The following is a 27,588-nucleotide window of genomic DNA, read 5'->3' as shown; positions in this document are numbered from 1 at the left end:
TGGTGTAGGGTTTCCTGTCTAAGCAGAGGGTTGGACCCCCCAGGCTAAACGTATCCAGTTCCAGCAACCGTTCTTCATATGTTTTAGCCTCCAGTCCCCTAATCATCTTGGTTGCTCTTCTCTGCACCACATCTTTTTTACATTGTGGTGACCAAAACTGAATAGCAATAGCAGTTAGACTTATATACCGCTTCATAGGGCTTTCAGCCCTCTCTAAGCGGTTTACAGAGTCAGCATATCACCCCCACAGTCTGGGTCCTCATTTCACCCACCTCGGAAGGATGGAAGGCTGAGTCAACCTTGAGCCAGTGAGATTAGAACCGCTGAACTGCAGATAACAGTCAGCTGAAGTGGCCTGCAGTACCGCATCCTAACCACTGCGCCACCTCGGCTCTATGCAGTATCCCAAGTGTGGCCTTACCAAGGCATTATCAAGTGGTACCAAAGACATGTACCAAGGCCCACCAGATTTATTTGCAACGAGTACTGAAAGATCCTAACCTACCACTAGGGATGCAACAAAGGAGTAACATGTAGCACTGCAACTACAATACAGGTTGAGATGTTTCCCTGAGCTTTTGAGAAATAAATCAGAGCACAAAGAATGGGACAAACCCTTGGAAAATGGGCATGGAATTTAGTAACAGATGTTACAACTGTAAGAACGCGAGTAGATGTGGGTTATTGTGAAGTATAGGTAGTCCTCGACTTACAACCTTAATTGAGCCTGGCAATTATGATCAAAAATCATGATGGCTGTAAAGCAGGTCACTATGGGACCAGACCAAGGGAGGGTTTGCAGGGGTTTGGGAGAATGACTTGCTAAGAGTCATTGAAGTTCAAAGAACCCCCAAATCCAACTCCTGGCTGGCTCCACCCACCAATCCCCTCCCCTCCCAGGAGTCCCCACACAGTCTGTTTTGGATGCAGGGAAGTGCAGGGCTCAGAGGCTCGGGGACGGCAAAAAATGGGCCTACCAGAAGTTAGGGAAGGCCGGAAATGGGCCCGTTTCCAGCCTCCAGAGGGCCTCCCAAATTTGGGATGGCTGTTTTTGCCCTCCCAGAGGCTCGAGGAAAGCCTCCGGAGCCCGGGGAGGGGAACTCCTCCCCTGCCATGGTGCAGGAGGCCAACTAGGCCACGCCCACCCAGCAACTGGGCAGAAAACCACTTGCTAAAATTGACAAAAATGTCATAAATTACGTTCATGTGACCCTAGGAGGGGGCAATGTCAGAGTTTCCAAACTGGGTTGTAAATCACTTTTGGGGGAGGTGGTTGTAACATCAAACAATTACTAAGTGACAGATTGTGAGTTCTGAGGACTGCCTGTAATCTGTTTTTGCTTGCATGAATGTTTTCCCAGGTGACCGCCATCATCTTCATTGAATGCCCATCTTACCTCAGCAGTTGGCACGCCTTCAGGTGGTCGGCACTGCAAAAGGACCTCATGATCGAGAGGCACCTCCTTTCCCAGGGGCTCCTGGTCAAAGTTCTTCCTCAGATCTAAGGACAGGAAAAATATAAAACACACCAGGATTAGTTGTGATACTCACAGTGCAATTTAAAAAGCACAGGGCAAATCACCTTAAGCCTAAAGAGGCCCAGGTTTTCATGTCCTATTATTTTTCCTACACCTATAAAGCCTCAAATGTCAAATCACTTAGAAGTTTGGCCCAAAATATTTGTGCAATTTCTATCTAAAGCAAAGGTGGGATTCAGTCAGTTTGGACCAGTTCACCTGAACCGGTAGCGGAAATCGCAGGTGAACCCCCCCCCCCCGCCCCAGCTCTATGCCATCCTATTTAGGCACGTTTTTAAGGCTGGGCACATGCGTGGAAGGCACACACATGAGCAAAGCGTATGAGCGGAAGGCTGGGTGTATGCGCGGAAGGAGTACATGCACTTGCGAAGCAAGCACAAGCACGGCGGACCGGTGGTAGCAAAATGTGAAGCCCACCACTGATCTAAAGATATGACAGACAGCCCAAGAGACAGCCAAAAATAAATTTATTTCCTCATATTTTGAAGGACATCCCATTATTTGAAATACTAAAATGGAACATCTTTCAAAGCAGGGCAGATATTTATTGCATTTATATGCCGCCCTTTTCCCCGAAGGGGACTCATATGCAGATATGAGATATGCAGATATGCAGCTTAACAGAAACTAAAAGAATAAGTACTGAAAGAAAATAGGCCTTCTCTCCTTGATGCTTTCGCCCTTAACAATGGCAAAACAACTCAGTTCCTTTGATGGAAATGGTCAGGCTTTCTGGATCCCAGACATTTAGCAAAACCAGCAGCAAAGGAGTTCCTTTTGTGACCCAAAACTAAACTATCCCACGAAAAAGCTTGGAGAATATTCAGGAAGCGCATGTCCCAAAAGTGCTTTTTCAGGAGGCAGCTGGACCTTCTTGGTTTTTTCTTTCTTTTTTTTTAAGACGTTTCGCTTCTGATCCAAGAAGCTTCTTCAGCTCTGACAGGATAGTGGGGAATGGAAGGATATATATTCTTTGCAGACAGCTGGTCATTTGCATCCCTTTAGAGGGTTGTTGAAGCATTTGGAGGTTTATCTGTGTCCTCAGGGTCACCCGAGGAGTGTGTGGAGCCTTCTTGGAACTGCTGAAAGGGTTTATAAGTCCTTTCATTCCCCACCATCCAGTCAGAACTGTTGAAGCTTCTTGGCTGAGAAGTGAAACGTCTTCAAAGAAAAACAATCACCTCTTGAAAAAACACCTTTGGTTTTTTGTTTCCATCCCCCGAAACACAGAGATCATAAAAAAAAAGGTGCTAGAATGTGTGGAAATGGATAAATTAACGAGAAAACAGAGTATTATGAGATATGGAATAGGTGGTATAATTAGCTTGAAAAGAGATGTAAAATTAATGCATAATGAGTGTATAGAAAATATAACAAAAGGAAATGGTATATATTCAGAAACCAATGGAGATGTAAATGTTGTATATATGTTGTATATACCATAAAACCATAAAACAAGGAGGTATACGTATGAAACAATAGGCTACAGAATGGAAAAGTAGGAATTAGAAAAAAGAATACGGATAGCGGAAAGCTGTAAAAGTGTAATTGTGATTTTAGTGTTTAAAAAGGCTGAATAAAAATGATATTAAAAATAAGAAAAAAAAAACACCTTTGGGACAACCATGACCTGGATGACTGAGAATCTCTACAGACTTTCAGGAGGAACAGGTTTTTATGAAAGGACTACCATTTCTGTTCAGTTCTGATACTGGGGGGAAAAATGCCGAATGCCGGACTTTTAAGTGTCAAGCATGGTGGTAGCTTCCAATTGATGGTTTTTCAGATTCTCTGAAACATTTATCGTACCTACAAGCCTGAACATCTTTTTAATGAAGAACATGAATAAGACAATCCATAAGAAAAGATAGGTATAAAGAATGAATCAGTAGGTGGCGCTAAGATATACTAAATTCCTCCTAAGCATTTTGACAAACTAAGGCCTTAATATATATCTATATGTCTATATATCTCTATCACTATCGCTATCCCCATCTCTCTCTCTCTCTCTCTCTCTCTCATCTATCTATCTATCTATCTATCTATCTATCTATCTATCTATCTATCTATCTATCTATCTATCTATCTATCTATAAATTATTTTGGGGACGATAGTGATTAATACACGGATGATAATTTGTAACATAACTTCATGAAATCGGTTCTACGATGATTAAAGATATCTAATATTAGCAGCCGCCTGGTGTGCATGCATGTGCCAGGAAGATGATCTTCTGGTTTCCGGTGTGTGAAGACCAGGTGGCAAATGAGCATGCGTGTGCCAAAACGCATGCCGAAAAGGTTTGCCAACACTAGCATATGATACGGAGAAAAAGCTGCAGCAGGACCAAGGATGTTTGCCCATCCGCTGTGGATTACAGCTTTATTCCAAAATCAGTTTTATTTTCTTCTACGAGCAGATTTTTTTTTTACATGATTGCTCCTTCCCAATAAACCCTCCCCCCCCCCCAAAAAAAAAAGTGCCAGTAAGTTTCTTCTTCCAGTAAAGGGTATCTCAATATAACTACTTCTCTCTTGGACACACACAGGCCTTTCATTAGCTAAGAGTCTATAAAACGTTTGAGCGAGTGAATTATTTTAATGTGGCTCTTCGTGATATTCCCCTTTTTTCTGCAGGGTATGCAGAAAAAACCAGCAGCGAAGTCATAATGTGAAAAGATCTCCCAAAGGAAAAAGAAGGAACAGAAAAGAATCTTTCTCAAACCTACATGCTATCCGAACGTACGCTCGGCGACTTTTGGTGGTTCCAGCAGAACTCCAGGCCACACACTGACACCAGTAATCTTCTAGGCCAAACAGCTCCTCCACTTGCTGGCGAGAGACTTCGATCTGGACTTCTCTTACAAGGAGCCCTGGAAACAGATAGTTTAGTTTACTTTGTTGCCATTGCACATGGTACAACGAAATTAAACACCATTTTCAGTGTACATTGTAACTATAAAACACACAACCTTCACATGCTGTATAATTGAAATTGAAAACTCGATATTGCATTAATGTTGCACTATACCAAGGATGGCTAACCTTTTTGTTGTTGGGTGCCAAAAATATGAGCGTGCACATACCCATAATGCAAAGTGTGCCCCCATTTGTGCACAACTCCCACATGCCTCGCACTACTTGCCTCCAAATTGAGCTTAGTATTTCCTCTGGGGGGGGGCTGAGGGAGGCGGTTTTTGCCCTCCCCAGGCTTCAGGTAAGCCTCCTGAGCCTGGGAAGGTTAAAAAGGACCATTTTTCGTCCTTCTCAGGTTCGGGAGTCTTTCCTAAAGCCCGGGGAGGGCAAAAACGGCTTCCCCCAGCCCTCCAGAAGGCCGAAATTTAGCTGGCTGGCGCGCACATGAGCGCTGGAACTGACAGCTTGTGTGCCGGAAGATATGGCTCTATGTGCCACCTATGACACACATGCCATCACGGCGCTATACCGTAGAATTCCATATAATTACTGCGCTTGGATAGAAGCTGTTTTTCAGAATATTTGTTCTTGTTTTTATCCTCCTGTACCGTCTGCCAGACGGTAATAGTTCAAAAAAAGGATGCCCAGGATGAGATGGATCTTTAAGAATGTTTTGGAACTTTCTTAAGGCAGCGGGAGCTATAAAACTCTTCCAAAGAGGGGAGAGGGCAACCAGTGACCCTCCGGGCAATGACGTTAACCCTTTGGAGTGCTGTCCTATCTGCCACTGTGCAATTGGCAAACCATACACAGCAGAGTTGGGTTCCTACCTGTTCATACCAGTTCAGCTGAGTAGGTACCATATTTTTCAGAGTATAAGTTGCACCAAGGTTTTGAAAAGGCAAAAAAAAAAAGTTTTTGCACTCTGCAAACCTCCCAAAAACGGCCCGTTTTTCGTGAAAATGGGCCCATTGTTTTGTTCAAAAAAGGGAATGAATAGCCCTTAGGAGGCTTGTAGAGTGCTCCTGGGGGGTGGGGGGCCAAAAATGAGCAAAAACTGGCCCATCCTTTTGCAAAAAAGGGCCCATTTTTGTTTTAAAAAAAGGGCATTATACAAGCCTTTAGGAGACTTGTAGAGTGCTCCTGGGGTGGGAGTGGGGGAAATTGAGCAAAAAACAGCCCATTTTTCGTTCATTTCTGCCCTCCCCAGCCCCCAGGAGCATTCTGAAAGCCTTCTAAAAGCTATGCATGGCCATTTTGGTGAAGGGCCGGGGTTTGGGGAGGCAAAAAATGCTGTATTGAGTGCATAAGACGTCCCCAGATTTTCAGCCTCTTTTTTGAGGGAAAAAGGTGCATTAGTAACTCAGCCTGCCATGCCCCCAAACCGGTTCTCTCAGCTGCACTGTAGGCGCCACCATCTTGTTTTTTCCTTCTGCACATGCGCAGAAGCATTTTTTTAGTACTGTGCATGCGTGTGTGTGTGTGTGTGTGTGTGTGTATGTGTGTATGTGAAGCCTCTGAGCAAACTGGCAGTAGCAGCAGCCGAAACCTACCCCTGATACACGGGTGCAGTAAGTTAAAATACTCTCTATGGTGCAGCGGTAGAAGGTCACCAATACATGCCAAAAAAGTGAATTATTATAGAGTTAGATAAACCAAGAACTGGGAGCATTAGGGTTAAATGAAACACCATCTATGACGAAGGGAGGAATACAAACCCACGCATATCAGAGACAAATGGAAAAAAAAATTAAGTCTTTTGACGAGGTCTACAGCAATGTTCTCTCTAAAGATCAACACGTGATAAACACAAGTTTTTGTTTATGATACATTTGTGTAACTTTGCGTTACAGCTGAGCTTTGTGTACAGCTATTATATACAATGGATATGGCACAGTTGAGCTTTGCGTACAACTATTCATCTCCCCCCATTTCTTCTGTGCATCATTTTTAGGTTAGGTAGGTTGTTCGCATACCCAGTACTACTAAAGCTGCACAAAAAGTTTACATCTAATGAAATAAAAGGTTGTAATTGGCCTTTTTTTCTTTTTCATACATCATTTTATCATGTAATCATTTTTTTACATGATTAAGACTCAAACCTTCTTAATGATGTGTATTTAACTAATCACATCACTGGGTTAAATGTGATAATAGTATTTGCTAGACAATCAGCAAAGAGACCTTTGATATCATACTCCTAGTCTGCGTTTCGGTATAACAATGGTAATAATAATAGTATTATTTTATAATTATTATTATGAGCCATGGTGGTGCAGTGGTTAGAATCCAGTACTGCAGGCTACTTCTGCTGACTGCCGTCTGCCTGCAATTTAACACTTCAAATCTCACCAGGCTCAAGGTTGACACAGCCTTCTATTCTGTGGGTAAAATGTGAGTAAACATTTTTCTCAGGTGGGTAAAATGAGGACCCAGATTGTTGGGGCAATAGGCTGACTCTGTAAACAGCTTAGAGAAGGCTGTAAAGCACTGTAAAGTGATATAGAAGTCTAAGTGCTATTGCTATTATTAATAACAATGGTATTACCGTATTTTTTGGACTATATGATGCACCGGTGTATAAGATGCACCAAGATTTCAAAGTGGTAAGTCAGCAAAAAAAGTTTTTGCCTTCCCCACCCCCCAGAAGCACTCTGCAGGCTTTAGCAGGGCTCGGGGAAGGCAAAAATGCCCCTGTTTTTCACAAAAAGGGGGCATTTTCCCCTTCCCCCAGCCCTGCTGAAGCCTGCTCATTTTTCACAAAAATTGAATGTGGGGGCGGGGCTTCAGGAGGCCAAAAATAGCTGTATTCAGTGTATTAGATGCACCAACATTTCCACACTCTCTTAGGGGGGAAAATTGTGTGTCTTATACTCTGAAAAATACGGTAAATATTATATTATTATACTCAAACCTTAGCTATCAAACAGCAAAACAAATGCTATTAATGTTCTGACCTAGGCTTCCTGAGACAGTAAAAATCACACAACCTCTTTTTATTTTTCTTTCAACAGCTGTGAATTATGTTCACTCACAGCCTGTAATGAGTCACAAATAGTTTGTAAAGAGTCTAACTGAATTCTGCCACAGTCTTTCGGGATAAGGCTGATAAACACCCACCTTTATCTCCCTTGAAACATTGCCAAAGATCTAATTTCCAATTAGCTTTGCAGATCACACGGAGCACACAGTCAAAACGAAGTTTCAGAGTTTAAACTGACCAAAATGAACAAAGTTGCTTCCTGCAAAGGCTCACATAGCAATAGCAATAGCAGTAGACTTATATACCGCTTCATAGGCCTTTCAGGCCTCTCTAAGCGGTTTACAGAGAGTCAGCATATTGCCCCCAACAATCTGGGTCCTCATTTTACCCACCTCGGAAGGATGGAAGGCTGAGTCAACCCTGAGCCGGTGAGATTTGAACCGCTGACCTGCTGATCTAGCAGTAGCCTGCAGTGCTGCATTTAACCACTGCACCACCTTGGCTCCTCCTTTATGTCTTATGGGAGGGGCCAATCATCTCCAAGCCTTACTCCCAAGTCTCCCCTTTTGTCTTAACTGTTCTTGCCTTCTGGCAGCTCTGCGCCTGCGCCCACTGGGAACAGGCTCCCCCTGTTCCTCTGCCTTGCTGATGACCGACTCTGGAGGCTCTGGAGGCAGCACATAACTCCCAGATGGCCCTGGCCCCCTCTCTGCCTCCGACGCAGAGCCCTCATCCGAGCCTTCCCCAGACTCCAGGACTGGCCCATTGTCCTCCCCATCCTCACTGCCCAACTCTGCTGCCAGCTCCGCAGGCCACCAGCAGACCACAACAACTATCACATTTGCTTTACATGTATGAACCGAAGCTTTATGGAAAACCAGAAATTGAAACCTGGTCAGTGACAAGTATGGTAATAATTTTTAGCACAGTTATAGTAATGGCATTTGGCCTAGAGAAAAGCAACTGATTGGGGTAAAATCCTGGCAATGGAATTGAGATGCTGAATGGCCAAACCACCAGGATTAAGCCTACAAGTATCTGGACATTTTACAGTTGGATAACATCAAGCACGGACAAGTGAAAAATGTGCTTAGAAAAATGTGCTTAGTAAAATACTGTATATTCAAAGAGTGAGAAAACGTGCTAAAGACAAAATTAAATGATGATGGTGAAAACATCATCAAAGCCATCAATACCTTGGCAATACCTTTGATACAATACGCTGCTGGAATTATTAAACTGGACACAAGCTGGACAGTTTGGATCAAAAGAAGAAGAAAATTCACTATGCACTATGACTATAACCCCAGCTTGATACGCTTTCAAAAGGGTGACTCTGGAATTCTGGGATTTGAAGTCCACACATCTTAAAGTGTCCCAGCTTGAAAAAGCACTGTTCTAAATAGTACAATTAAAATTTAAAGATATTTCCTGCCTCTCCCTATCTCACCGTCTAATTGGCATGGCACAACACAGCCATGGGAAAAGGTGAGGGGAAGCATCTTTTGGGAAATGATGATTAGGACCAGGTTCCTCTTGTCACTGCAATGAATCTCTTCTTAGGTGGCAAAACTGAGGCTCCTCTTTCACCCATGGTTTCTACCCTTCCAGCCTTACCCTCTGCCTTTATCTCTCACTCCCTTTCACACAAGCCAATTCTTAACATTCAACAGAAAATGTAACAGAAACAATCAAAGGACATGCAGCGTCCATCACAGGCATTGATGTGTTAAACCAGGGGTGTCAAACTCGATTTCATTAAGGGCGGAATCAATGTTGTGTTTGACCTGGGAGGAATGGTGTGTGTGGATGGAGGGCCATGCCCAGGGAGGCTGTGGCCAGGGGGGCATGGCCAGCTCAACGTCACTTGTCGAGGCTCCGTTTTCGGCCACGATGGCCTCCTGCAGCCCTCTGCCAGGGAAAACGTAGCTCCCCAGGCTCCGTTTTGGCTGACAAAGGGCTGCAGGAGGCCATCATGGCCAAAAATGGAGCCTGGGAAGGCCGTGTGAGGCTCTCTTGAGCTCAATTTTCCCTGGCAGAGGCACTGTGGGCCAGTCCTTCTGTGTTTTCAGGATGGCCCTGTGGGCTAGATCTAAGCATCCGCGGGCCTTGAATTTGACACCCCTAGGTTAAGCAAAGTAGAAAAATCCATCAATAATTGATCACTGATTGTGGTGTTGTAATAAATTCACATCTGTTTCAAGAATACCATGAAATTGCAAGATAAGCTGTACTCCATCTCCTCCTCTGGTTTCATTGCTACACTTGCACATTACGGCAGTGGTGTGATTCATTTTTTTTTACTACTGGTTCTGTGAGCATGGCTTGGTGGGCCTGGCAGGGGAAGGATACTGTAAAATCTCCATTCCCTCCCCACTCCAGGGGAAGGTTACTGCGAAATCCCCATTCCCTCCCGATCAGCTGGGACTCAGGAGGCAGAGAATAGATGGGGCGGGGCCAGCCAGAGGTGGTATTTACTGGTTATCCGAACTACTCAAAATTTCCATTACCGGTTCTCCAGAACCAGTCAGAACACCACCTCTGCCTCACGGCCTTCATTCAACAAGAGGCAGCGGGCATGTCCATTAATTTCACTGCCTTTACTACATGCCTACAAAGGAACAGAGTGGCTTCAGCAGTCATTAACTGTTTCTGATACAAAAAAAAAAAGAAGAGAACAATTACCCTCTATTTCACCCTGCACAGATCCTCTAATGAGTGATGGCCTTAGAGATAAGCAATGTTTGAGAACTGTCTTTATTTAAGACAGTTGATGCTTTAAGGAAGATAGCATGCTGCACTGATAGTAATTTGAAACTGGGAAAGCTTGGTGAAGGTTGCTATGTCCTCCTGCTCTTCGTGAGCCTGGAAAGTTGTCATTTGATTAATAAAAAATAAAATCCCCAAAGCTTTATTCTCTTTTTTTCCCCAGCTGCAATATAAAATCCTAGCCTAACACACCTTCCCCATTATTGGAAAATGGCTTGAAGATTGAAGAATGATTGTAAGCATTGGGACGCAGTGGCTCAGTGGCTAAGACCCTGAGCTTGTCGATCAGCAAGGTCAGCAGTTCGGTGGTTTGAATCTCTAGCGCCGTGTAACGGAATGAGCTCCCGTTACTTGTCCCATGAAAAGCACCAGCGAAGTTATTAGCTATGTTGTTGATTATTCTGATATTTTCACAACAAGCATGCCACAAGCATTGGGTGGGGGGGTGGGGGGAGAAAGTACTTGTGATGTTTTCTGTCTCATGCGTTCAAATGAACCTACAGCTGGCTTTGTACACCAATTTAGTGGCAAATCATCCATTTGTTTCTCCTTCTTCTTCAGGCCAGAATCTCTCTTGAACGGACTCTTTCATTCAATAATTATCCACATACTCAAACCATCAATCTCCCACTCTCTCTCTTTTTTTTTACTATCAGCTGGGCAACTCCATCCTCAGCAGTACAAAGCTTCAAGATTCATTCTCCCCATTTCTACTTGTTGCTTCCTGAAGACAATTTTCCTACCATTTAAGGCCAGTCACAGATGGAAGCCATCTCTGAAGCTGTTCTTAAACCCTTTTGTGTGCCAATACAAGGACTAGGGATGTGGTGGCTCAGGGGCTAAGATACTCAGCTTGTCGATTAGAAGGTTGGCAGTTCAGTGGTTCGAATCCCTAGCACCGCGTAACGGAGTGAGCTCCCATTACTTGTCCCAACTTCTGCCAACCTAGCAGTTCGAAAGCATGTAAAAAAGTAGAAAAATAGGGACCACCTTTGGTGGGAAGGTAACAGTGTTCCATGCGCCTTCGGCATTTAGTCATGCCAGCCACATGACCACAGAAACGCCTTCAGACAGTGCTGGCTCTTCAGCTTTGAAACGGAGATGAGCACCACCCCCTAGAGTCTAGCACATATGTGCAAGGGGAACTTTTACCTTTAGTCTAGAGAAAAGAAGGACTAGGTAGCAGTTTTCCAGTGTTTGAGGGCCTGCCACAAAGAAGAGGGGGGTGGGTCAACTTATTTTCCAAAGCACCAGAAGGCAAGGCAAAAAAACAGTGGATGGAAACTAATCAAGGAGAGAAGCAACCTGCAATTAAGGAGAAACTTTCTAACGATGAGAACAATTAATCAGCTCGCCTTCAGAAGGTGTGGGTGTTTCATCACTGTTGGCTTTTAAGAGGAGACTGGACAGTCACTTGTCTGAAATGTTATAGAGTCTTCTGCTTTAGTAGGAGGTTGGAGTAGAAGGCCTCTAAGGTCTCTTTCAGCTCTATTCTGATTGCTTGAATTCATTGGTTTGCTTGTACCTACAACTCACAGTTGTTTTCCAGCATGAATGCCATTATTTTCTGGGTCAGAAGGAGTTATCTTTCCTCTATTCTCCCCCCACAAAACCCCCACTTTTCTCAGGTTTACTTCACTTCTAAAGGGATAGACAGGAGCATATTCAACCAAAACCATAGGACACTTTGGTTTTATTACACATTGCCCAGAGTCAGTTTGGAGTCAGCCGGTGCCTACAATTGAATGACATTAAATTAAAATCCTTGTGTAGCCACAGAATGGCTGGTTTCACAAAACTCGCTAAATCGAAGCTAAGTGCTTTCTCTTTGAACCTTCCCGTTGTCTGTCACTCAAGTTACCTGACGAGGGAGCTGTGGAAGAGCCAGGAAGAGTGTTGGGAAAGCCAAGAATACAATTTTAAGCTCTTTGACAAAGGTCTACTATATAAAAGAAACAGTAATTTAAAAAGAAGGCAAAGCAGGGACTGTTTTTGGGGAGCAGGAGAGAAGGGGAAGGAGAGGGTACTTCCTAAGAGCAACGAAGCTGAGCCAGTTAAGAAGAAAGGAGATGAGGGGTGAAAAGATGCATCTATTCAACCAACACTTTGCCAACTCTGCAAAATGAGGCTTGCTCCTTTGGAGATAATGAAGTCTGTCTTGATATCGGGCATAAATCAGAAATTACACTGGTGGATACATATTTTCTACGGAGTCCTTGGTGCTCTTAGAGTTAGTTGTTTGCTTGTAGACATCTCATTACCTGACTAGGTAACATCATCAATGCTACTGAGTGTGATGTTTGTTTCCGGTTTATATATAGTTGATTTGCCCTGCCAATGTTGGTGAAGGTACGGTTTTCTCTTTCGTAGTTTCTTGATTAGGGTATTGTTCTCTGCTTGATTGTTATTTCCTCTTTATTGGCTGCTGGCAAGGATCTCTCCTGTTGTTTTTGTTTTGTGTTCTTAGCTTTTTTATTGTCTCTTTTAAGTTGCTTATACTAGACACAAGAACAGTTTTTTCCCTGAATGCCATCACTCTGCTAAACAAATAATCCCCTCAACACTGTCAAACCATTCACTAAGGCTGCATTGCTATTATTATTAGTCTTCTCATTGTTCCTATCACCCATCTCCCCCCACTAATGACTGCAGGACTATAACTTTGTTGCTTGTATCCTTACGATTTATATTAATATTGATTGTTTCCTGATTGCTTATTTGTATCCTATGACTATCATTAAGTGCTGTATCTTATGATTATTGACAACTGTATTTTGTCTTTTTATGTACCTTGAGAGCATATGCACCAAAGACAAATTCCTTGTGTGTCCAATCACACTTGGTCAATAAAGAATTCTATTCTAGTCTAGTCTAGTCTATTCCATTCCATCCCATTCTATTCTATTCTTATAAGCGAGCTTATATTATGTATTTGGCTACATCTGGTGTGTTGTGTCGTGCTGCTGGCATGTATTCTTTCTCTAGTCCTGGTTCTAATGGATGTAAAGAGTGCTGTGAGATTGAATTAAACCATAATTTAATCTTCTTCTATTTTTGGTCTTTGATTATTTTTTTTTTAAAGCATCAAAAATTGCACAGTAACCCTGAGCTACACATATTCTTGTCTACTGTTTCCTTTTACTCAAGATAAAAATTCAGGGCCAGCCCCTCGATCATTAAAGTAGCTTGAATGCTAGCTGCAACTATGAGGCTTTAGTAGGCATTGTGTTGATTCCACCCATTCCTTCAGCCATACCCAGCAAATTCCATGCCATATTTCCTTGCTGCTGAATCTCAGTCTAGCACGTCTGGCTCCTTTAGCTGGTGTGACAATAACACAGTTGAGATTACAAGGGGAACATGTTGCAAGGAGTCTCTTGGGGCCAAAATGGCTCCTGCCTGTTGCAAATCCATTTGCTATTCGTGTTACCAACTTCCACGCCAATTAAATAATTTAGCCCTTGACGGCATTTAATAGAGACTTTTGTGCGAGTTCAACAATAATAGACTTATTAAATAGACTTTATTACATGGAAGCTTTCGTTATAGCTATATCTTCTTGCTGTATTTATTTTACTTTAAAAAAAATGAAGTGAAATGAATCTAGCAAATGAAAAAGAAGTTATTGTGATTGCTTTGGTAAGAGTTATATATCTTACAGCCACTTCTCATGAATATAAATAATACGATAGGGCCCAGATTGAAACAAGGTTTATTCAAAATAAAATTTTAAAAGTCACTACATAAAATAGACATTGGACCTAGAATCCTTAACCATGTGATTTAAGAGAAGTATGAGATAAGAGGGTTAATCTGTAATCCATCTACTTTTAGATGGCTTCCAAACTAATAAGCTCAAGTGTCTTTTAAAGCTTGTCTTGACCAGTTGCTAGAGAGCTCAACATGGAACTATGGGGGGGGAGCCGTATTGAAATATAGTTTCAACCCTCTTGGAATTTGTAAAATATGACATACTAGCTGATACCCTGACAATGCCTGGGTATTTATTTATAGGGGGGAAATGTCCAGATCAAAAGTAATTTCTAACGTTGGATTTTCTCCCTTACCGGAGGGAGCCCCCTTGTGGAGTACTGTGAAGCCATTACCATGGCAACTCCACTGCGCTGTACAGTAGAAGCCATTTTACGACAGTACAGTAAAAGTCATTTAAAGGCACAAGAGGCTGCATATTAATAAAACACACTCCCCGAAGGTTGTTAGGGGTGTCTTACCCTCACAGTATTTGTCTCCAGAGAGTAAGTCATCTGTGTACCAAGTCTGGTTAAAATTGCTCGAGGTGTTCCAGAGTTATGCTGGAACACACATGGGGGGGGGAGGGAGGGAGGGAGAGAGAGAGAAAGAGAGAGGACAAACTGGTTTGGGTCATGGAATCTTTTGTGTAACATGTCAATAGATCATACACATAGATTTTACCTCTACTTGTCAGATGCAAATGTTAAATTGCAGCTCACGAAAGATTTATTCCTCAAGACTATAGAGAGGAATCTAGTCAACTAAAGTTCAGTAGTAAATTGGTGCCAAATAAGGGTCAGTGGAATTTAAGAGAGTTTGGATTTAGATTGTTTGTGGGAACATAATGACTCTAGCCTGGTGACTTATTTAACTCCACCTTTGCTAACTCTTCTGCTACACTATCACTTATACCACATGTGTCCAGAGTATGAATGTTCATAGACTGGAATAGACACGGCAACAAGTCAGCCAATGGGACTGTTTAGATCAACAGGGTAACAGGTCAGCCAATGACGGCTGTTTGGAAACTGAAACAGTATTTGTTGTGTGAGCAACAAGGAAAGAGCAAGGAGCCTGGGTGTGGCTTAGCTCTGTAGCTCTGAGTCTGTGCTGAGAATTAAAACTGGTCTGCTGCTCTAAACTGAAACTAAAACTTCTCTCCTCTACCTCTGTTTTGTTGGAAAACCTGCCTTTTGGTATTGTATATTTACTTTATGTGTTATATATAAAGAGAAGTTAATGAACCCTGCTGAATCAGTTACCTATGTGTACTTTCTGGATGTGATTGCTGCAACAAACTCTGATACAGAATTTATTCAACAATTCACTGGTAAAAAGGAAACAAGTCCCCAATCACAGTTCATTTGGCAGATTCAAAGTCACCTGCTGGATGCCCAGCCCAATTTTTATTGCTTCATATATTTTATTACTGCTACTGCATTTGCCATAACTGCACTGTTTTTACTTCATTGTGTATGCATGCATGCATTTGTTCTTTGCTTTCATGAGAAAGGGAGACAAAAACCTTAAAACAGAAGCTTTGTTTTATTATCATTTTAATATCAAGTGTGTTTAATACCCCCTATTTCTGCAAGAACAAAATAGTTGTCTGTAGTGACAATGAGGAAAGGGAATATTTTGAAAATTGGAAGAGAGTGGCAGTGCAGGTTTAAAAAAAGAAAAGTTCAACTTAGCTTGAAGTACTAGGAGGTCATTTTTCTTCTTTATAAAAATGTTAGTGATGGGAAGAAAATACAGGTGGTCCTCATTTAGTGGCTGTATTTGGTTAAAGTGAAATGGTCGCGAGAGAGGGAGGGAGGAGGGAAAGAGGGAGGGAGGAAGGAAGGGTGCAAAGATTGCTGGTTACTGCCATTTCATTCACATAAATTTCTCACATACAGTGTCTTGTGCCAGACCTGTTTCCTGCCTCCCCCACCCCTCACAGAGCAAAGTGATTGTTTAAACAAAGTTCTTTCTTCCTGAGATGCTTTTCCCCACAGAGCTTGTTCCTAAAAGTGCTAAGGGCGACATGCTCAATTTGGTGACCTCAATTAGTTCATTACTAGCCTCCCTCTCTGTAAAAATGTCCCCCCCCCCCCGCTCTGTACGGGAGGCTGACTAGGCCATGCCCACCATGGCCACGCCTACCCAACAACGGGGGCAGTGAACCTGTTGCTGCAATTTTTGAAGCCCACCCCTGCCCAAGAATGAATGAGAGAATGACTGTTTGTGGAGTTTTCATTTTGATTTCAAGCCTAGCCATGGATACACACGATAAAGGAATGGTTCCACCACAAATACGCGCACAACAAAAGCGCGCCTGACTAAACCGCAGTGTCTAAAGTGCGGTGACAAAACCGTGCGACGAATGAGCGACTAATTAGCCCTAAAGCGCGCCGACAAAAGCGCGCCGACAGAAGCGCGCTGTAACGTAACCCTAAATCTAACCCTAAACCTAACCCTAAACCTAAATGTAAATCTTACCTTAAAGTAAATCGCGCTTCTGGCGGCGCGCTGTTGTCGGCGCGCTTTTGACATCGCGGTTTTAGCGCCGCGGTGTTGTTGGCGCGCTTATGACGTTTGCGCTTTTGTTGGGTCACGAAAGGAATAATATCTAAAAGTATGATCGAACGGTGATGATGAACACTTTAGTGAAGGATACCAGGTAATGAGAGGTTTTGAATATGGGCGAGATCATTTCTTATCAGGGAGGAAAATGGAAGAAAGGAAGTGAAATAAACAAGAGTAAAAGTAGAACAATTGCATGAGTCCTACATTAAAAAATAATAGAGGAAATTAATCTTTCAGGAGATTTAATAGAATTTCTACTCTATTAATAAGGAAAGAAGGAAAAAAACGGATGTGGAAGCTATATGGAACTGAATGTTGAGAGTTACTGCTACAAAAACGTAGAAAAGTAGCAAGGGACGATTAAGATTGTTAAAGAGTGTGAGAAAATGCAGAATGATTTTGATGGTAATAAGCAATTGCTTTGGAAGTTGTTGAAAGAAGCTGTGCCCAGATTTTCCAGCAGAGTTGAGTGCAATCAAGAAGAAAAGTAACGAAATGCTCCAATTATCCCAGGACGGTGGTTAGATTTGGTGTAAGGATTTACTTAAGGCATTTGATGACAGAAGTTTCTTAAAACTGGCCTTGAATAATAATCCACTTTCCAAAAGGCATTTTTACTGCCTTCGAAATTGGAGAGAACTTGGTTTCAAGTATTTAGAATTCTATTATTTTATTATGGTGATTGTCAGACAGGTATTTAAACCAATGCCTAGCAGAATATTTCAAAGCTGCCTCTCTTAAAACCAATAAACAAACAAACAAACAATTGGGACCACTTCAGGTTCTAGCATGTTAAAATTGCCAGGAGAACGAGGAATTAACTCTGTTATGGACTCCATTATTCTATTTCAGTCAATATAAAAATATATAAAACCTTTCCTGAATCATATCAAAAGGCCATTTAGTTCAGCATCCTGTTCCTAACAATAAACAATCAAATGCCTCTGGGAAACACACAAGCAAGGCCTGAAAACAAAACAGAACAAAAGTAGCTTTGTAACTAAATCTGTCTTGCCCAGATGTGCCGGGTGGTAGATTCAAATTTAAAATTTACAAACAAAGTCTATTGATCTACTGCACTCTCCTTAGCTTATTTTTAGAGAGAATCAAACAATCATTTCTCAAGGCAATGACCATCCGCAGAGTCTATAAGCCAAGGGTATCAAACTTGATTTCATTGAGGGCCACATCAGGGTTGTGTTTGACCTTGGGGGGCTGGGGCGGGCATGGCCAGTTCAACATCTCTCGTGTCAGGGGCTCCTGTGTTGGCCCGCATTGCTTCTGCCAGCGAAAATAGGCTTCCGACAGAGGTGAATTCCTACCGGTTCGGCCGACTAGGTAGTAACTCTACCTGCCACGTCCCCAAACCGGTTCTATCGGTGGAACCATAGGCGGCACCATCTTGTTTTTTGCTTCTGCGCATGCACAGAACCAATTTTTCCTGTACTGTGCATGCGTGCACGCGAAGCGCGTCCCTAAGCAAACTGGCAGTAGCAGCAGCCGGAACTCACCCCTGGCTCCCGCATGTGGCCCTCCCAAGCTCTGTTTTCACCGGCCGAGGGTTGCAGGGGGCCATGGCAACTGAAAACGGAGCTCATTTTTGCTTGCAGAAGCACTGCAGGCCAGTCCTTCGCTCTTTGTAGGGTGGCCCTGCAGGCCAGATCTAAATAGCCCGCAGGCCAGATCCAGCCCCTGGGCCTTGAGTTTGACATCTCTGCTACAAGCTAAAGAGGGTTTTAACTGGTAGGAGCTAATTATGTATTAGTTTGTTAAAATAAGTTATAGGCCACCTCTTGAGCAACTGTAGGCTACTTTGAAGAGGTCTCCACTGAAAATCCAAGAAGATAAGAATCACTGAGGTTTAAGGGAAACAAGACATCTAACTTGGTTCCACCACAAAACCGCGTTCGACTAAAGGGCGCTCAACAAAACCGCATACCTGACGTCATCACAGCGCGACAACAGCGCGGAGAAAAAAGCACGCTGTAAACGCTAAACCTAAAATTAACACCTAAACCTAAACCTAAACCTAACCCCCCTAAACCTAATCCTAAACCTAACCCTAAACCTAACCCTTAACCTAACCCTAACCCTTAACCTAACCCTAAACCTAACCCTAAACCTAACCCTTACCTTAACTTGAATCGGCTTGCTTTCAAAGCGCTATTTAAAGTGCCCTTCTTTCTCCGCGCTCGCTGTTGTCGCACTGCTGATGATGTCAGCGACGCGGTTTAATCGGGCGCGCTTTAGTCGAGCGCGGTTTTGTCGTGCCACGATCTAACTTCATGGTTACATTAATAAGTTATTTACTTTGGTGCACAAGCTTTAGTTCGTCCCATTACAGAAAGTTGCTTGAATATAGCCTTAAAATCCATAAAGACATTATAGAGAAAAAACTAGCTTTCAGATCAGATTCTTGGGTCCCTTACCTGTTATCTCTTGCCCATAAACAACTGACCATGCATCCCTCTTGTTCCGTCCTATTGTCTTAACAAATGTCTTATCTAGGAAAGAATTTTATCTTCCTCACTCTAAGACATGTTTTTCTTAACAGCCTCATGTTAAGTACTTTGTTGAAAAGTTTTCCTGAAGTAGCTGTGTATTAAGAGGTTAGTGCAATTAGTATGAAGAGTTATTCAGACAGTATAATACTGAAATCACAAATCTGTACAATTTTTTTTTTTTGCATTATGATATAAATTCCAGGGTGGCTAAAAATTGATGTTTTTTTAAAAGTTAAAAATCTGATTTTTTTTAATTTAAATCAGATTTTTTAAATTAAATTTATTTTAATAAAATGCTTTTGGAGTAAAAATCTACCTAAATATAGTTTTCTATTTAAGATACATTAATAATTTAGTTTATTCAGCATGAAATGGTGCTTAGTTACTGTATATAACATATAAGGCTGTATATTGTGCAATATTGGGAATGTTAGTGAGTCAACAGCTGGTCAGAGGTGGAACTGCTGTGGGACAGAGAGATGACAGTTGTTCCTTAAAAATTATGATTTAAATCACGTTGATTTAAACCAAGCATTTTACTAGTGATTTAAATCATGATTTAAATCGTGATTTAAATCAAATCCACGCTGAAATTAACTTAACATCTCCAAAACTGAGAACTTGTCTACTATGAGGATTATACACTTCTCCAATTTTGCAATGGGGCTCAGAGGTTTAAGACTGGATTTAAAAACATGGGTATTAAAAGTGTTACTTCAGGAGGAACCATATTTAGAAATGCATTCTCTGTCGTAGAATTCACTCCAAAATGGATGTTTTTGTGAGGCGTTATGCTCAAGATGGAAAGGTTAATGCCCTTCACCCAACGGTATGCTTAGCATCTTCGACACTTTCCCCCCTGCTTCTCTGCTGCTGTGAGCCAATTTGGTGTAACGGTTAAAGGCACCAGACTGGGAACTCAGAGACTGTGAGTTGTAATCCTGCCTTAGGCACAAAGCCAGCTGGTGATTTGGGGATAGTTACTCTCTCTTGGCCTTAGGAAGAAGACAATGGCAAACCACTTTAAAAACTGCAGCGGGAGGTTGCCAGGAGTCAAAAGTGACTTGAAGATACACTTTGTTCTTTCTAGCTGCTGTGCTGTTGAACATAAAACAGCTGACCGGCACATGGCAGCAATCTGACTCCATGATTGCAGCTTGTTGTTGTTAGTTGTGAAGTCGTGTCCGACCCATTACAACCCCATGGACAATGTTCCTCCAGGCCTTCCTGTCCTCTACCATCCTCTGGAGTCCATTTAAGCTCACACATACTGCTTCAGTGACTCCATCCAGCCACCTCATTCTCTGTCATCCCTTTCTTCCTTTGCCCTCAGTCTTTCCCAGCATTAGGCTCTTCTCCAGTGAGTCCTTCCTTCTCATTAGGTGGTCAAAGTATTTGAGTTTCATCTTCAAGATCTGGCCTTCTAAAGAGCAGTCAGGGTTGATCTCCTCTAGGACTGACCAGTTGGATCGCCTTGCAGTCCAAGGGATTCGCAGGAGTCTTCTCCAGCACCATAGTACAAAGGCCTCCATTCTTTGGCACTCAGCCTTCTTTGTGGTCCAACTTTCACAGCCATCCATTGCAACTGGGAAAACCGTAGCCTTGAATATACACACTTTTGTTGACAGGGTGATGTCTCTGCTTTTCGCTGGCTGGGGAATTCTGGGAGTTGAAGTCCAGACATCTTCAAGTGCTAAGGTTGAGAAACACTGGCATAGACCATGAAGCAGAAGTAGATGTTTTTCTGGAATTCTTTAGCTTTCTCCATGATCCAGCATATGTTGGCAATTTGATCTCTAGTTCTTCCGCTTGCAGCTAGCCTCCTTGTTTTAACAGCATTCGCGCGCACACAGACACAGACACAAACATATACACACACAGTGTCTGCTTTTAGGGCACATTGCCTCCCTGCCTCCACCCTTGTTACAAATGCCACTGACTTCATTAGAATAGTCTCTTCCTAATACTTGCCTTTCAGATGCATCAGATTAAATGTAAAAAAACAACACCTTTCAGTTGAGCTCAGCACCTGGTGACTGCATCTTTGCAGTTTATTTGGTAGATTTCAGAAAGTGATTTGCCACTGTGACTTTCTCAGTCTTGGCGATAGTCCTGGAGTTTCCAGGTACTCACCCAAGTATTAGCTAGCGTTGACCCTACTTAGCTTCCACGATCAGCCTTGTTTGCTTACATACTACTGTATATTGTAACAGCAAGATGGAGGAAGCTGTATTAAAGGAATGCTAAACCAAGAATTATATTTGGTCCTATGGCTTATTCTACCTCTCGCTTGTATTAATAAGGTCACCACTCCAATTTGCACTCTTGTTACTGATTCGTCATTTAGGATTAATCCCTTCAGGTAACAAAAGTAGATTTAACATACAAGCAGTCCTCATTTAGCAACTGCCCCATACAGCGACAGCTCAATTGCAACAGTGATGAAAAAGTAACTCTGCTACCTTTCCTTACGAATATAGTCTTCAGTGGTGTGTAAAGCAAAGGACAGGGGAAGTAAGATTGTAAACACAATTGCGATATCACTTGGCAACCACTTCACTTAACAAATCAGTTGCAAATCTCAACTGGGGTTTCTAAACAAGATTATCTATTTGCTCAGCTATCTATCTATCTATCCATCCATCCATCCATCCATCCATCCATCCATCCATCCATCCATCCATCCATTATCTATCCATCTATCTATCTATCTATCTATCTATCTATCTATCTATCTATCTATCTATCTATCTCTCTCTCTCTCTCTCTCTCTCTCTCTCTATCATCTATCTATCTATCTATCTATCTATCTATCTATCTATCTCTCTCTCTCTCTCTCTCTCTCTCTATCTATCTATCTATCTATCTATCCATCCATTATGTGTCTGTCTGTCTGTCTGTCTGTCTCTATCCATCCATCCATTATCTATCTATCTATCTATCTATCTATCTATCTATCTATCCATCCATCCATCCATCCATTATCTATCTGTCTGTCTGTCTGTCTGTCTGTCTGTCTGTCTGTCTGTCTGTCTGTCTATCTATCTATCTATCTATCTATCTATCTATCTATCTATCTATCTCTATCCATCCATTATGTGTCTGTCTGTCTGTCTGTCTCTATCCATCCATCCATTATCTATCTATCTATCTATCTATCTATCTATCTATCTATCTATCTATCCATCCATCCATCCATCCATCCATCCATCCATTATGTATGCATGTATGCATGTATGCATGTATGTATCCATCCATCCATTATCTATCTATCTATCCATCCATCCATTATGTATGCATGTATGCATGTATGCATGTATGCATGCATGTATGTATCCATCCATCCATCCATCCATCCATTATCTATCTATCTATCTATCTATCTATCTATCTATCTATCTATCTATCTATCTATCTATCTATCTATCTATAACAATTGTGTAACTATCATCATAGAAATCTGGTTTGGCTGAGGGTTTTTTCCATGTTTGTGATTTTATAATTATCTTTTAAAAAAATGGGAACAAGACGAACTGAATCAGGAATATACTGATCTATCTATCATGTCAATGTATAGCTTCTGTACCAGCTTGTTCACTTTCTACTTTTGAAGGAATAATTTAGGCATCTTTTTATCTTTCAAGAAAGATTTGCAAAATACAGAGGTTTCTTTTAAGGGTCCCAAGATACATGTTCATAGCTGGCTAAAGAATGAATTAAGAATCTCCTCTAGAATATACCCAATTTCCCAATGAAGAAATTGTACAGGGGTTCAGCTGTTTTTCAGAGCAGCTTGCCCATCACTGCTGTTCCTCTCTTTGATGAACCTTTCACTAACTTTCATAGGAGCTTAATCTGAATCACACACACCCGAGGTCCCAAAGTTCTTAACTTCCACCAGTTTCACAGGACAAGAAGGAGACATCTTTAGACTCTGTCCACTTTAATTCTCTACCGCCAGAGAAGGCAAATCCACAAATTTTAAAAAGAGAGTGGGAGGTGGGGGAAAAAAACCTTCAAACAGAATATAAGAAATGGACTAATTCGCCCAGGTTCCTCACCAGTGACTTCGTCCAGGCTCTCTGCTGTGAGATGGTCATTCTGATTCACCCATTCTCCATTGCACTTGAAGTAGATCTGGGTGGCTGGGTTGGCTCTGCAGGTCAGCTCCACCGGCTTGTTCTTCACTATGTAGGCATCTTGTGGCTCCAAGAGGAAATTGGGGAGGGACTCTGCAGGTGCTGATGGGAAGGAATCTGGCAGTACATCTCCATACTCAACCCCTAGGAAGAGAGGAAAAAGAAAAACTTTTCTAGTTGCACTTAATAGTAATTTAATAGTAATATAATAGTAAACTAATAGTAATAGTAATTTAATATTATTCAGCTATTGGTTCACCATTTTAAAACAGCGTTTCTCAAACTCCGCAACTTCAAGCTCGGTGGACTTCAACTCCCAGAATTCCAACCTGAAGTCCATGTGGGAAATGAGAAATGTGCCTCCTGTCAGTCAACAGGAGTGCTCACTTACCACCACTTAGGAGCTGAAGACTTGGCAGCCCAAGGAAAAAGCAGCCAATAGTCAGCCATCAATACACCAATCAACCTATAGGAAGCTACAACCAATCGCTATGCACTGTATTAAATACAACGCATAGAATAGTCCAAAGCACACGTTCCAGTAGAGCAGGGGTGTCAAACTTGATTTCACTGAGGGCCGCATCAGGGCTGTGTTTGACCTTGGGAGGGCCGGAGGGTGGGGCCAGCCCAACATCACTCATCAAGGCTCTGTTTTCAGCCACAAGGGCCTCCTGCAAAGGTGGGTGTTTGGCGATTTGGACCGGATCGGGTGAACCGGAAGTGGTGGTGATGGGAGGCTCCACCCACCCAGACGCTTCTGTGCATACGTGGAAGCGTCGTGCACGAGCACACCTGTGCACACAAACAAACCGGTAGTAAACCAATTGGAAACCCACCACAGGCCTCCTACAGCCCTCTGCTACCAAAAACGGAGCTGTGCATGGCTCTCCCAAGCTCTGTTTTCTCTGGCAGAGGCACTGGGTTCACCGACAAAAGGGCGAATGACAAAACCGCGCCCGACTAAACAGCGTCGCTGATGTCATCAACAGGGCGACAACAGCGCGGAGAAAGAAGCACGCTGTAAACCCTAAACCTAAACTTAACCCCTAACCCTCAACCTAACCCTCAACCTAATCCTAAACCTAACCCTAAACCTAACCCTTAAACTAATTCTAAACCTAACCCTAAACCTAACCCTAACCCTAAACCTCTCCCTAAAGCTAACCCTAAACCTAACCCTTACCTTAAGTTAAATCGGCTTTCTTTCGACGCGCTATTTAAAGCGCCCTTCTTTCTCCGTGCTGGCTGTTGTCGCCGCATTGATGACGTCAGCGACGCGGTTTAGTCGGGCACGGTTTTGTCGTTCGCCCTTTTGTCGGGTCACGGAGGCACTGTGGGCTGGTCTTTTGCAGTTTCCAGGGCAGCCCCACGGGCCACATCTAAGCACCCCATGGGCTGGATCCCGCCCACAGGCCTTGAGTTTAACACCCTTGCAATAGAGAGAAGTTCCCTGATGATGGGCTCCGTAAGACTAAACTTCCGATCCCGGTGAACAACCCAGATTGGATCCTGCAGTAAAAATGGTTTTCTGATTCTTACCATCTCCAGTTTGAAATGTAATATGGTGCATGCTTGTTGTCTAATTTACACCAAGAACTAGTTCAAAAGCAGTGGTAGACCAATCTTACACCAAGAAGTGAAAGCGAAGGAGAAAAAAGAACACTGTGTTCTCACAATTTATTTATTGTTTTGCTACCAGCAGACAAACCATACTTTTTATTAGACTGAAATCATTTTGGTCGGTCCCTTTTTTGCTTTAGACATCAAAACGTAAGTTATGAGTAAAAGCATATCCTTAATAGGTCTACAAATGGAAAAGTGCTAGAGCCAAACTTTATAAATTTATAAACTTTATAAAGCAAAGTTCTTGCTCAGAAATAAATTCCGTAGATCTTAATAAATCATAGTTACTCAAAGACGGAACTTGATAACATCCAAAGATTTACAGATGGCTTCAGACATTGCTCAGAGCTTTTCTTTTTCCTCCTCTTACCAATAGCGTGGGAGAATCACTCTACTGATATATAAAGTGCCTTGAATATTCTAAAGCACTCTGCAGATGTTAAACATCACTCTGACTCCCAAGTGTGGGCAGACTTTCTGTGCTACAGCTAGGAGATAACAGTGGCATGATAAAAGTGAAGTCAGATCGTCAGGTCTTGGAGTCAACAGACTATCTAGGATAGGGAGCCTTATTCCCAGCATGGAGTCCTGAAGAGAAAAATATGTTCAGGGGCTAAGGGAAAACAGGATCTCCTCATTCCATACATTCTGATCTCCAGGGGAAGGCAGCATTTATAATACAACTTGCTGATATCCTGGTGCTGCCCGGGTATGTATTTATCCCAACCCTCCTTCCGTGAATGGGGCCGCAATTTCTAATGTTGGATTTCCCCCCTTACCAGACGGAGCCCCCTTGTGGAGTACAGTGAAGCTGTTACCATGGCAACTCCACAGCGCTGTACAGTAGAAGCCATTTTAAGGCACAACAGGCTGTATCTTAACAGAACACACATCCCGAGACGGGCTAGGGGTGTCTTAACCCCACAGTATTTTTTCCAGAGAGCAAGTCATCTGTGTACCAAGTTTGGTTGAAAGTGCACCAATCCAGGAGAGATTTCTCCTATGGTTCAGTAGTTAAAGATGCTGAGCTTTCGCTGGAAAGGCCAGATTCAAGACCTGAGTGCCACACAACATGGTGAGTTACCTTTCTTCAACCTAGCAGTTCAAAAGCATGCAAATGCAAGTAGATAAATAGGTACCACTTCAATAGGAAGGTAACAGCATTCCAATGCGACTTGGTGTATACCCACGCTGGCTACATGACCACAGAAAGTGTTTTTGGACAATGCTGGCTCCCTTGCCTAAGCAATGGAGATCAGCATTGCCCCCAAGTGGCAACTGGACAGGGGAAACCTTTACCTTTAATCATCCTCAAGCATGAAAAAAATAGGAATCAAGAGGTCACCATGATGTAAAAGCTTAATGCACTTTTCTTGCAAGGACTTGATAAAAACTCTTAGCAGGTTTAGTAAGGCAGGCTTACTAGAGCTGTGGTGGGACAGTGGTTACAATGCAATACTACAGGCTACCTCTGCTGCCTGCCGGCTGCCTGAAATTTGGCAGTTTGAATCTCACCAGGCTCAAGGTTGACTCAGCCTTCTATCCCTCCAAGGTGGGTAAAATGAGGAGCCAGATTGTTGGGTGCAATAGGCTGATTCTGTAAGTTAGAGCGGGCTGCAAAGCAGTGTGAAGCGGTACATAAGTCTAAGTGCTATTGCTATTAAAGGCAGCAATAGAACCCTATGAAATCATTAGAAAAGCTTGTCACTGCTGGCCACAAATCAGGATAGCTTTTTCTTGGAGACTTTAGGAATCGCCATGGAGCAGACCCAAAGCAGTCCGAGATGCCTCCTGAGCAAACCTCTCTCTCTCAGAAAATGTATACACACCGCCATTTAAAATCCATTTAGGGAAATTGACTTTCCATTTCCATTTTAACACAGCACTAGGGAAAGCAGTAGGACATTTGTCATAATCCATTAACTGCTCTTTTGGAAACACCAAATTAAGCTCCAAACTAATCTCTGTGTTTTGCGTGCCACGCACACATGTGCTCCTTAGTTTCTCTGCTCTCTGCTGCTGCCAGGTGTCCCCCACCTCCCCCTTAATTTCATTTTCAGCTCTATAATTTTCTCTCAACCGTACCAATTATACAAGGGTGGGTGGGGGGACTGGTAATTGAGGCACACAATGCCCTCCTGGTGCGCCCTTGTGAAGCCGCTGCACAACAGCAGCCCAGAGTGGAATGGTAAGAGCAAAAAGCTTAAATCCAGACAAGACAGTCTTATGATGAATGGGGCTTTTCTGGAGCTAAATTGAAAATGCTTGCCCAAGATCATTAGGAAGAATAAAATACCCCCCTTCAATATGGGTCCCAGAGCTAATAGAGATAAAGTGGTCATTACGGTTTAGCCTTCGAAATGGGCTGTGGTTTGAATAGAAGCAAAATCATCATCATCATTATTTAATCATCATTATCAACATATCATCATCATCATCATCATCATCATCATCATCATCATCGCAGTAGATTTTCCCCCCCATGGTCTTTCAACCTCGATTTGTAAAATTGCAGTATCTTATGTTCTCCAGTTGGTTTTCATGAATACAGGTGTCTCCAGAAGTTGCCACATCAATTACCCTTGCCTCGCTCCCCATAATAGCAAGAGTGGTATATTATGCTCGAAGTGCCTAGGAGTTCAAATTCTGAAACAAACCCAAATTGATTATCTCTGCATGTGATCCCAGGAGCTTTTGCACATGCTGCAGTAAAAGCCAATTTTCCTACAGTATTTAAAAGTGGACAACTTTTGCAACTCTATCAATAGATTTAGTATTATTTGAGCGACTTT

The 27,588-nt window shown here is 42.6% G+C and overlaps 1 protein-coding gene across 1 annotated transcript in view; it reads right to left on the bottom strand.

Annotated features, from left to right (window-relative positions):
• Positions 1-24,743, bottom strand: part of UNC5B (unc-5 netrin receptor B) — a 76,012-nt gene extending 51,269 nt beyond the window's left edge. The window contains exons 1-4 of the mRNA XM_032232224.1: positions 24,713-24,743; positions 23,096-23,317; positions 4,268-4,411; positions 1,398-1,501 (exon numbers count right to left, since the gene is read on the bottom strand). Of these exons, the coding sequence (XP_032088115.1) occupies positions 1,398-1,501; positions 4,268-4,411; positions 23,096-23,317; positions 24,713-24,743 (501 nt within the window). The remainder of the gene's footprint in view (positions 1-1,397; positions 1,502-4,267; positions 4,412-23,095; positions 23,318-24,712) is intronic.
• Positions 24,744-27,588: the final 2,845 nt, after the last annotated feature.

The sequence above is a fragment of the Thamnophis elegans genome, chromosome 15, assembly GCF_009769535.1.
Source record: "Thamnophis elegans isolate rThaEle1 chromosome 15, rThaEle1.pri, whole genome shotgun sequence".
Lineage (NCBI taxonomy): Eukaryota > Metazoa > Chordata > Lepidosauria > Squamata > Colubridae > Thamnophis > Thamnophis elegans.
This window is presented reverse-complemented; position numbering and strand designations above follow the sequence as displayed.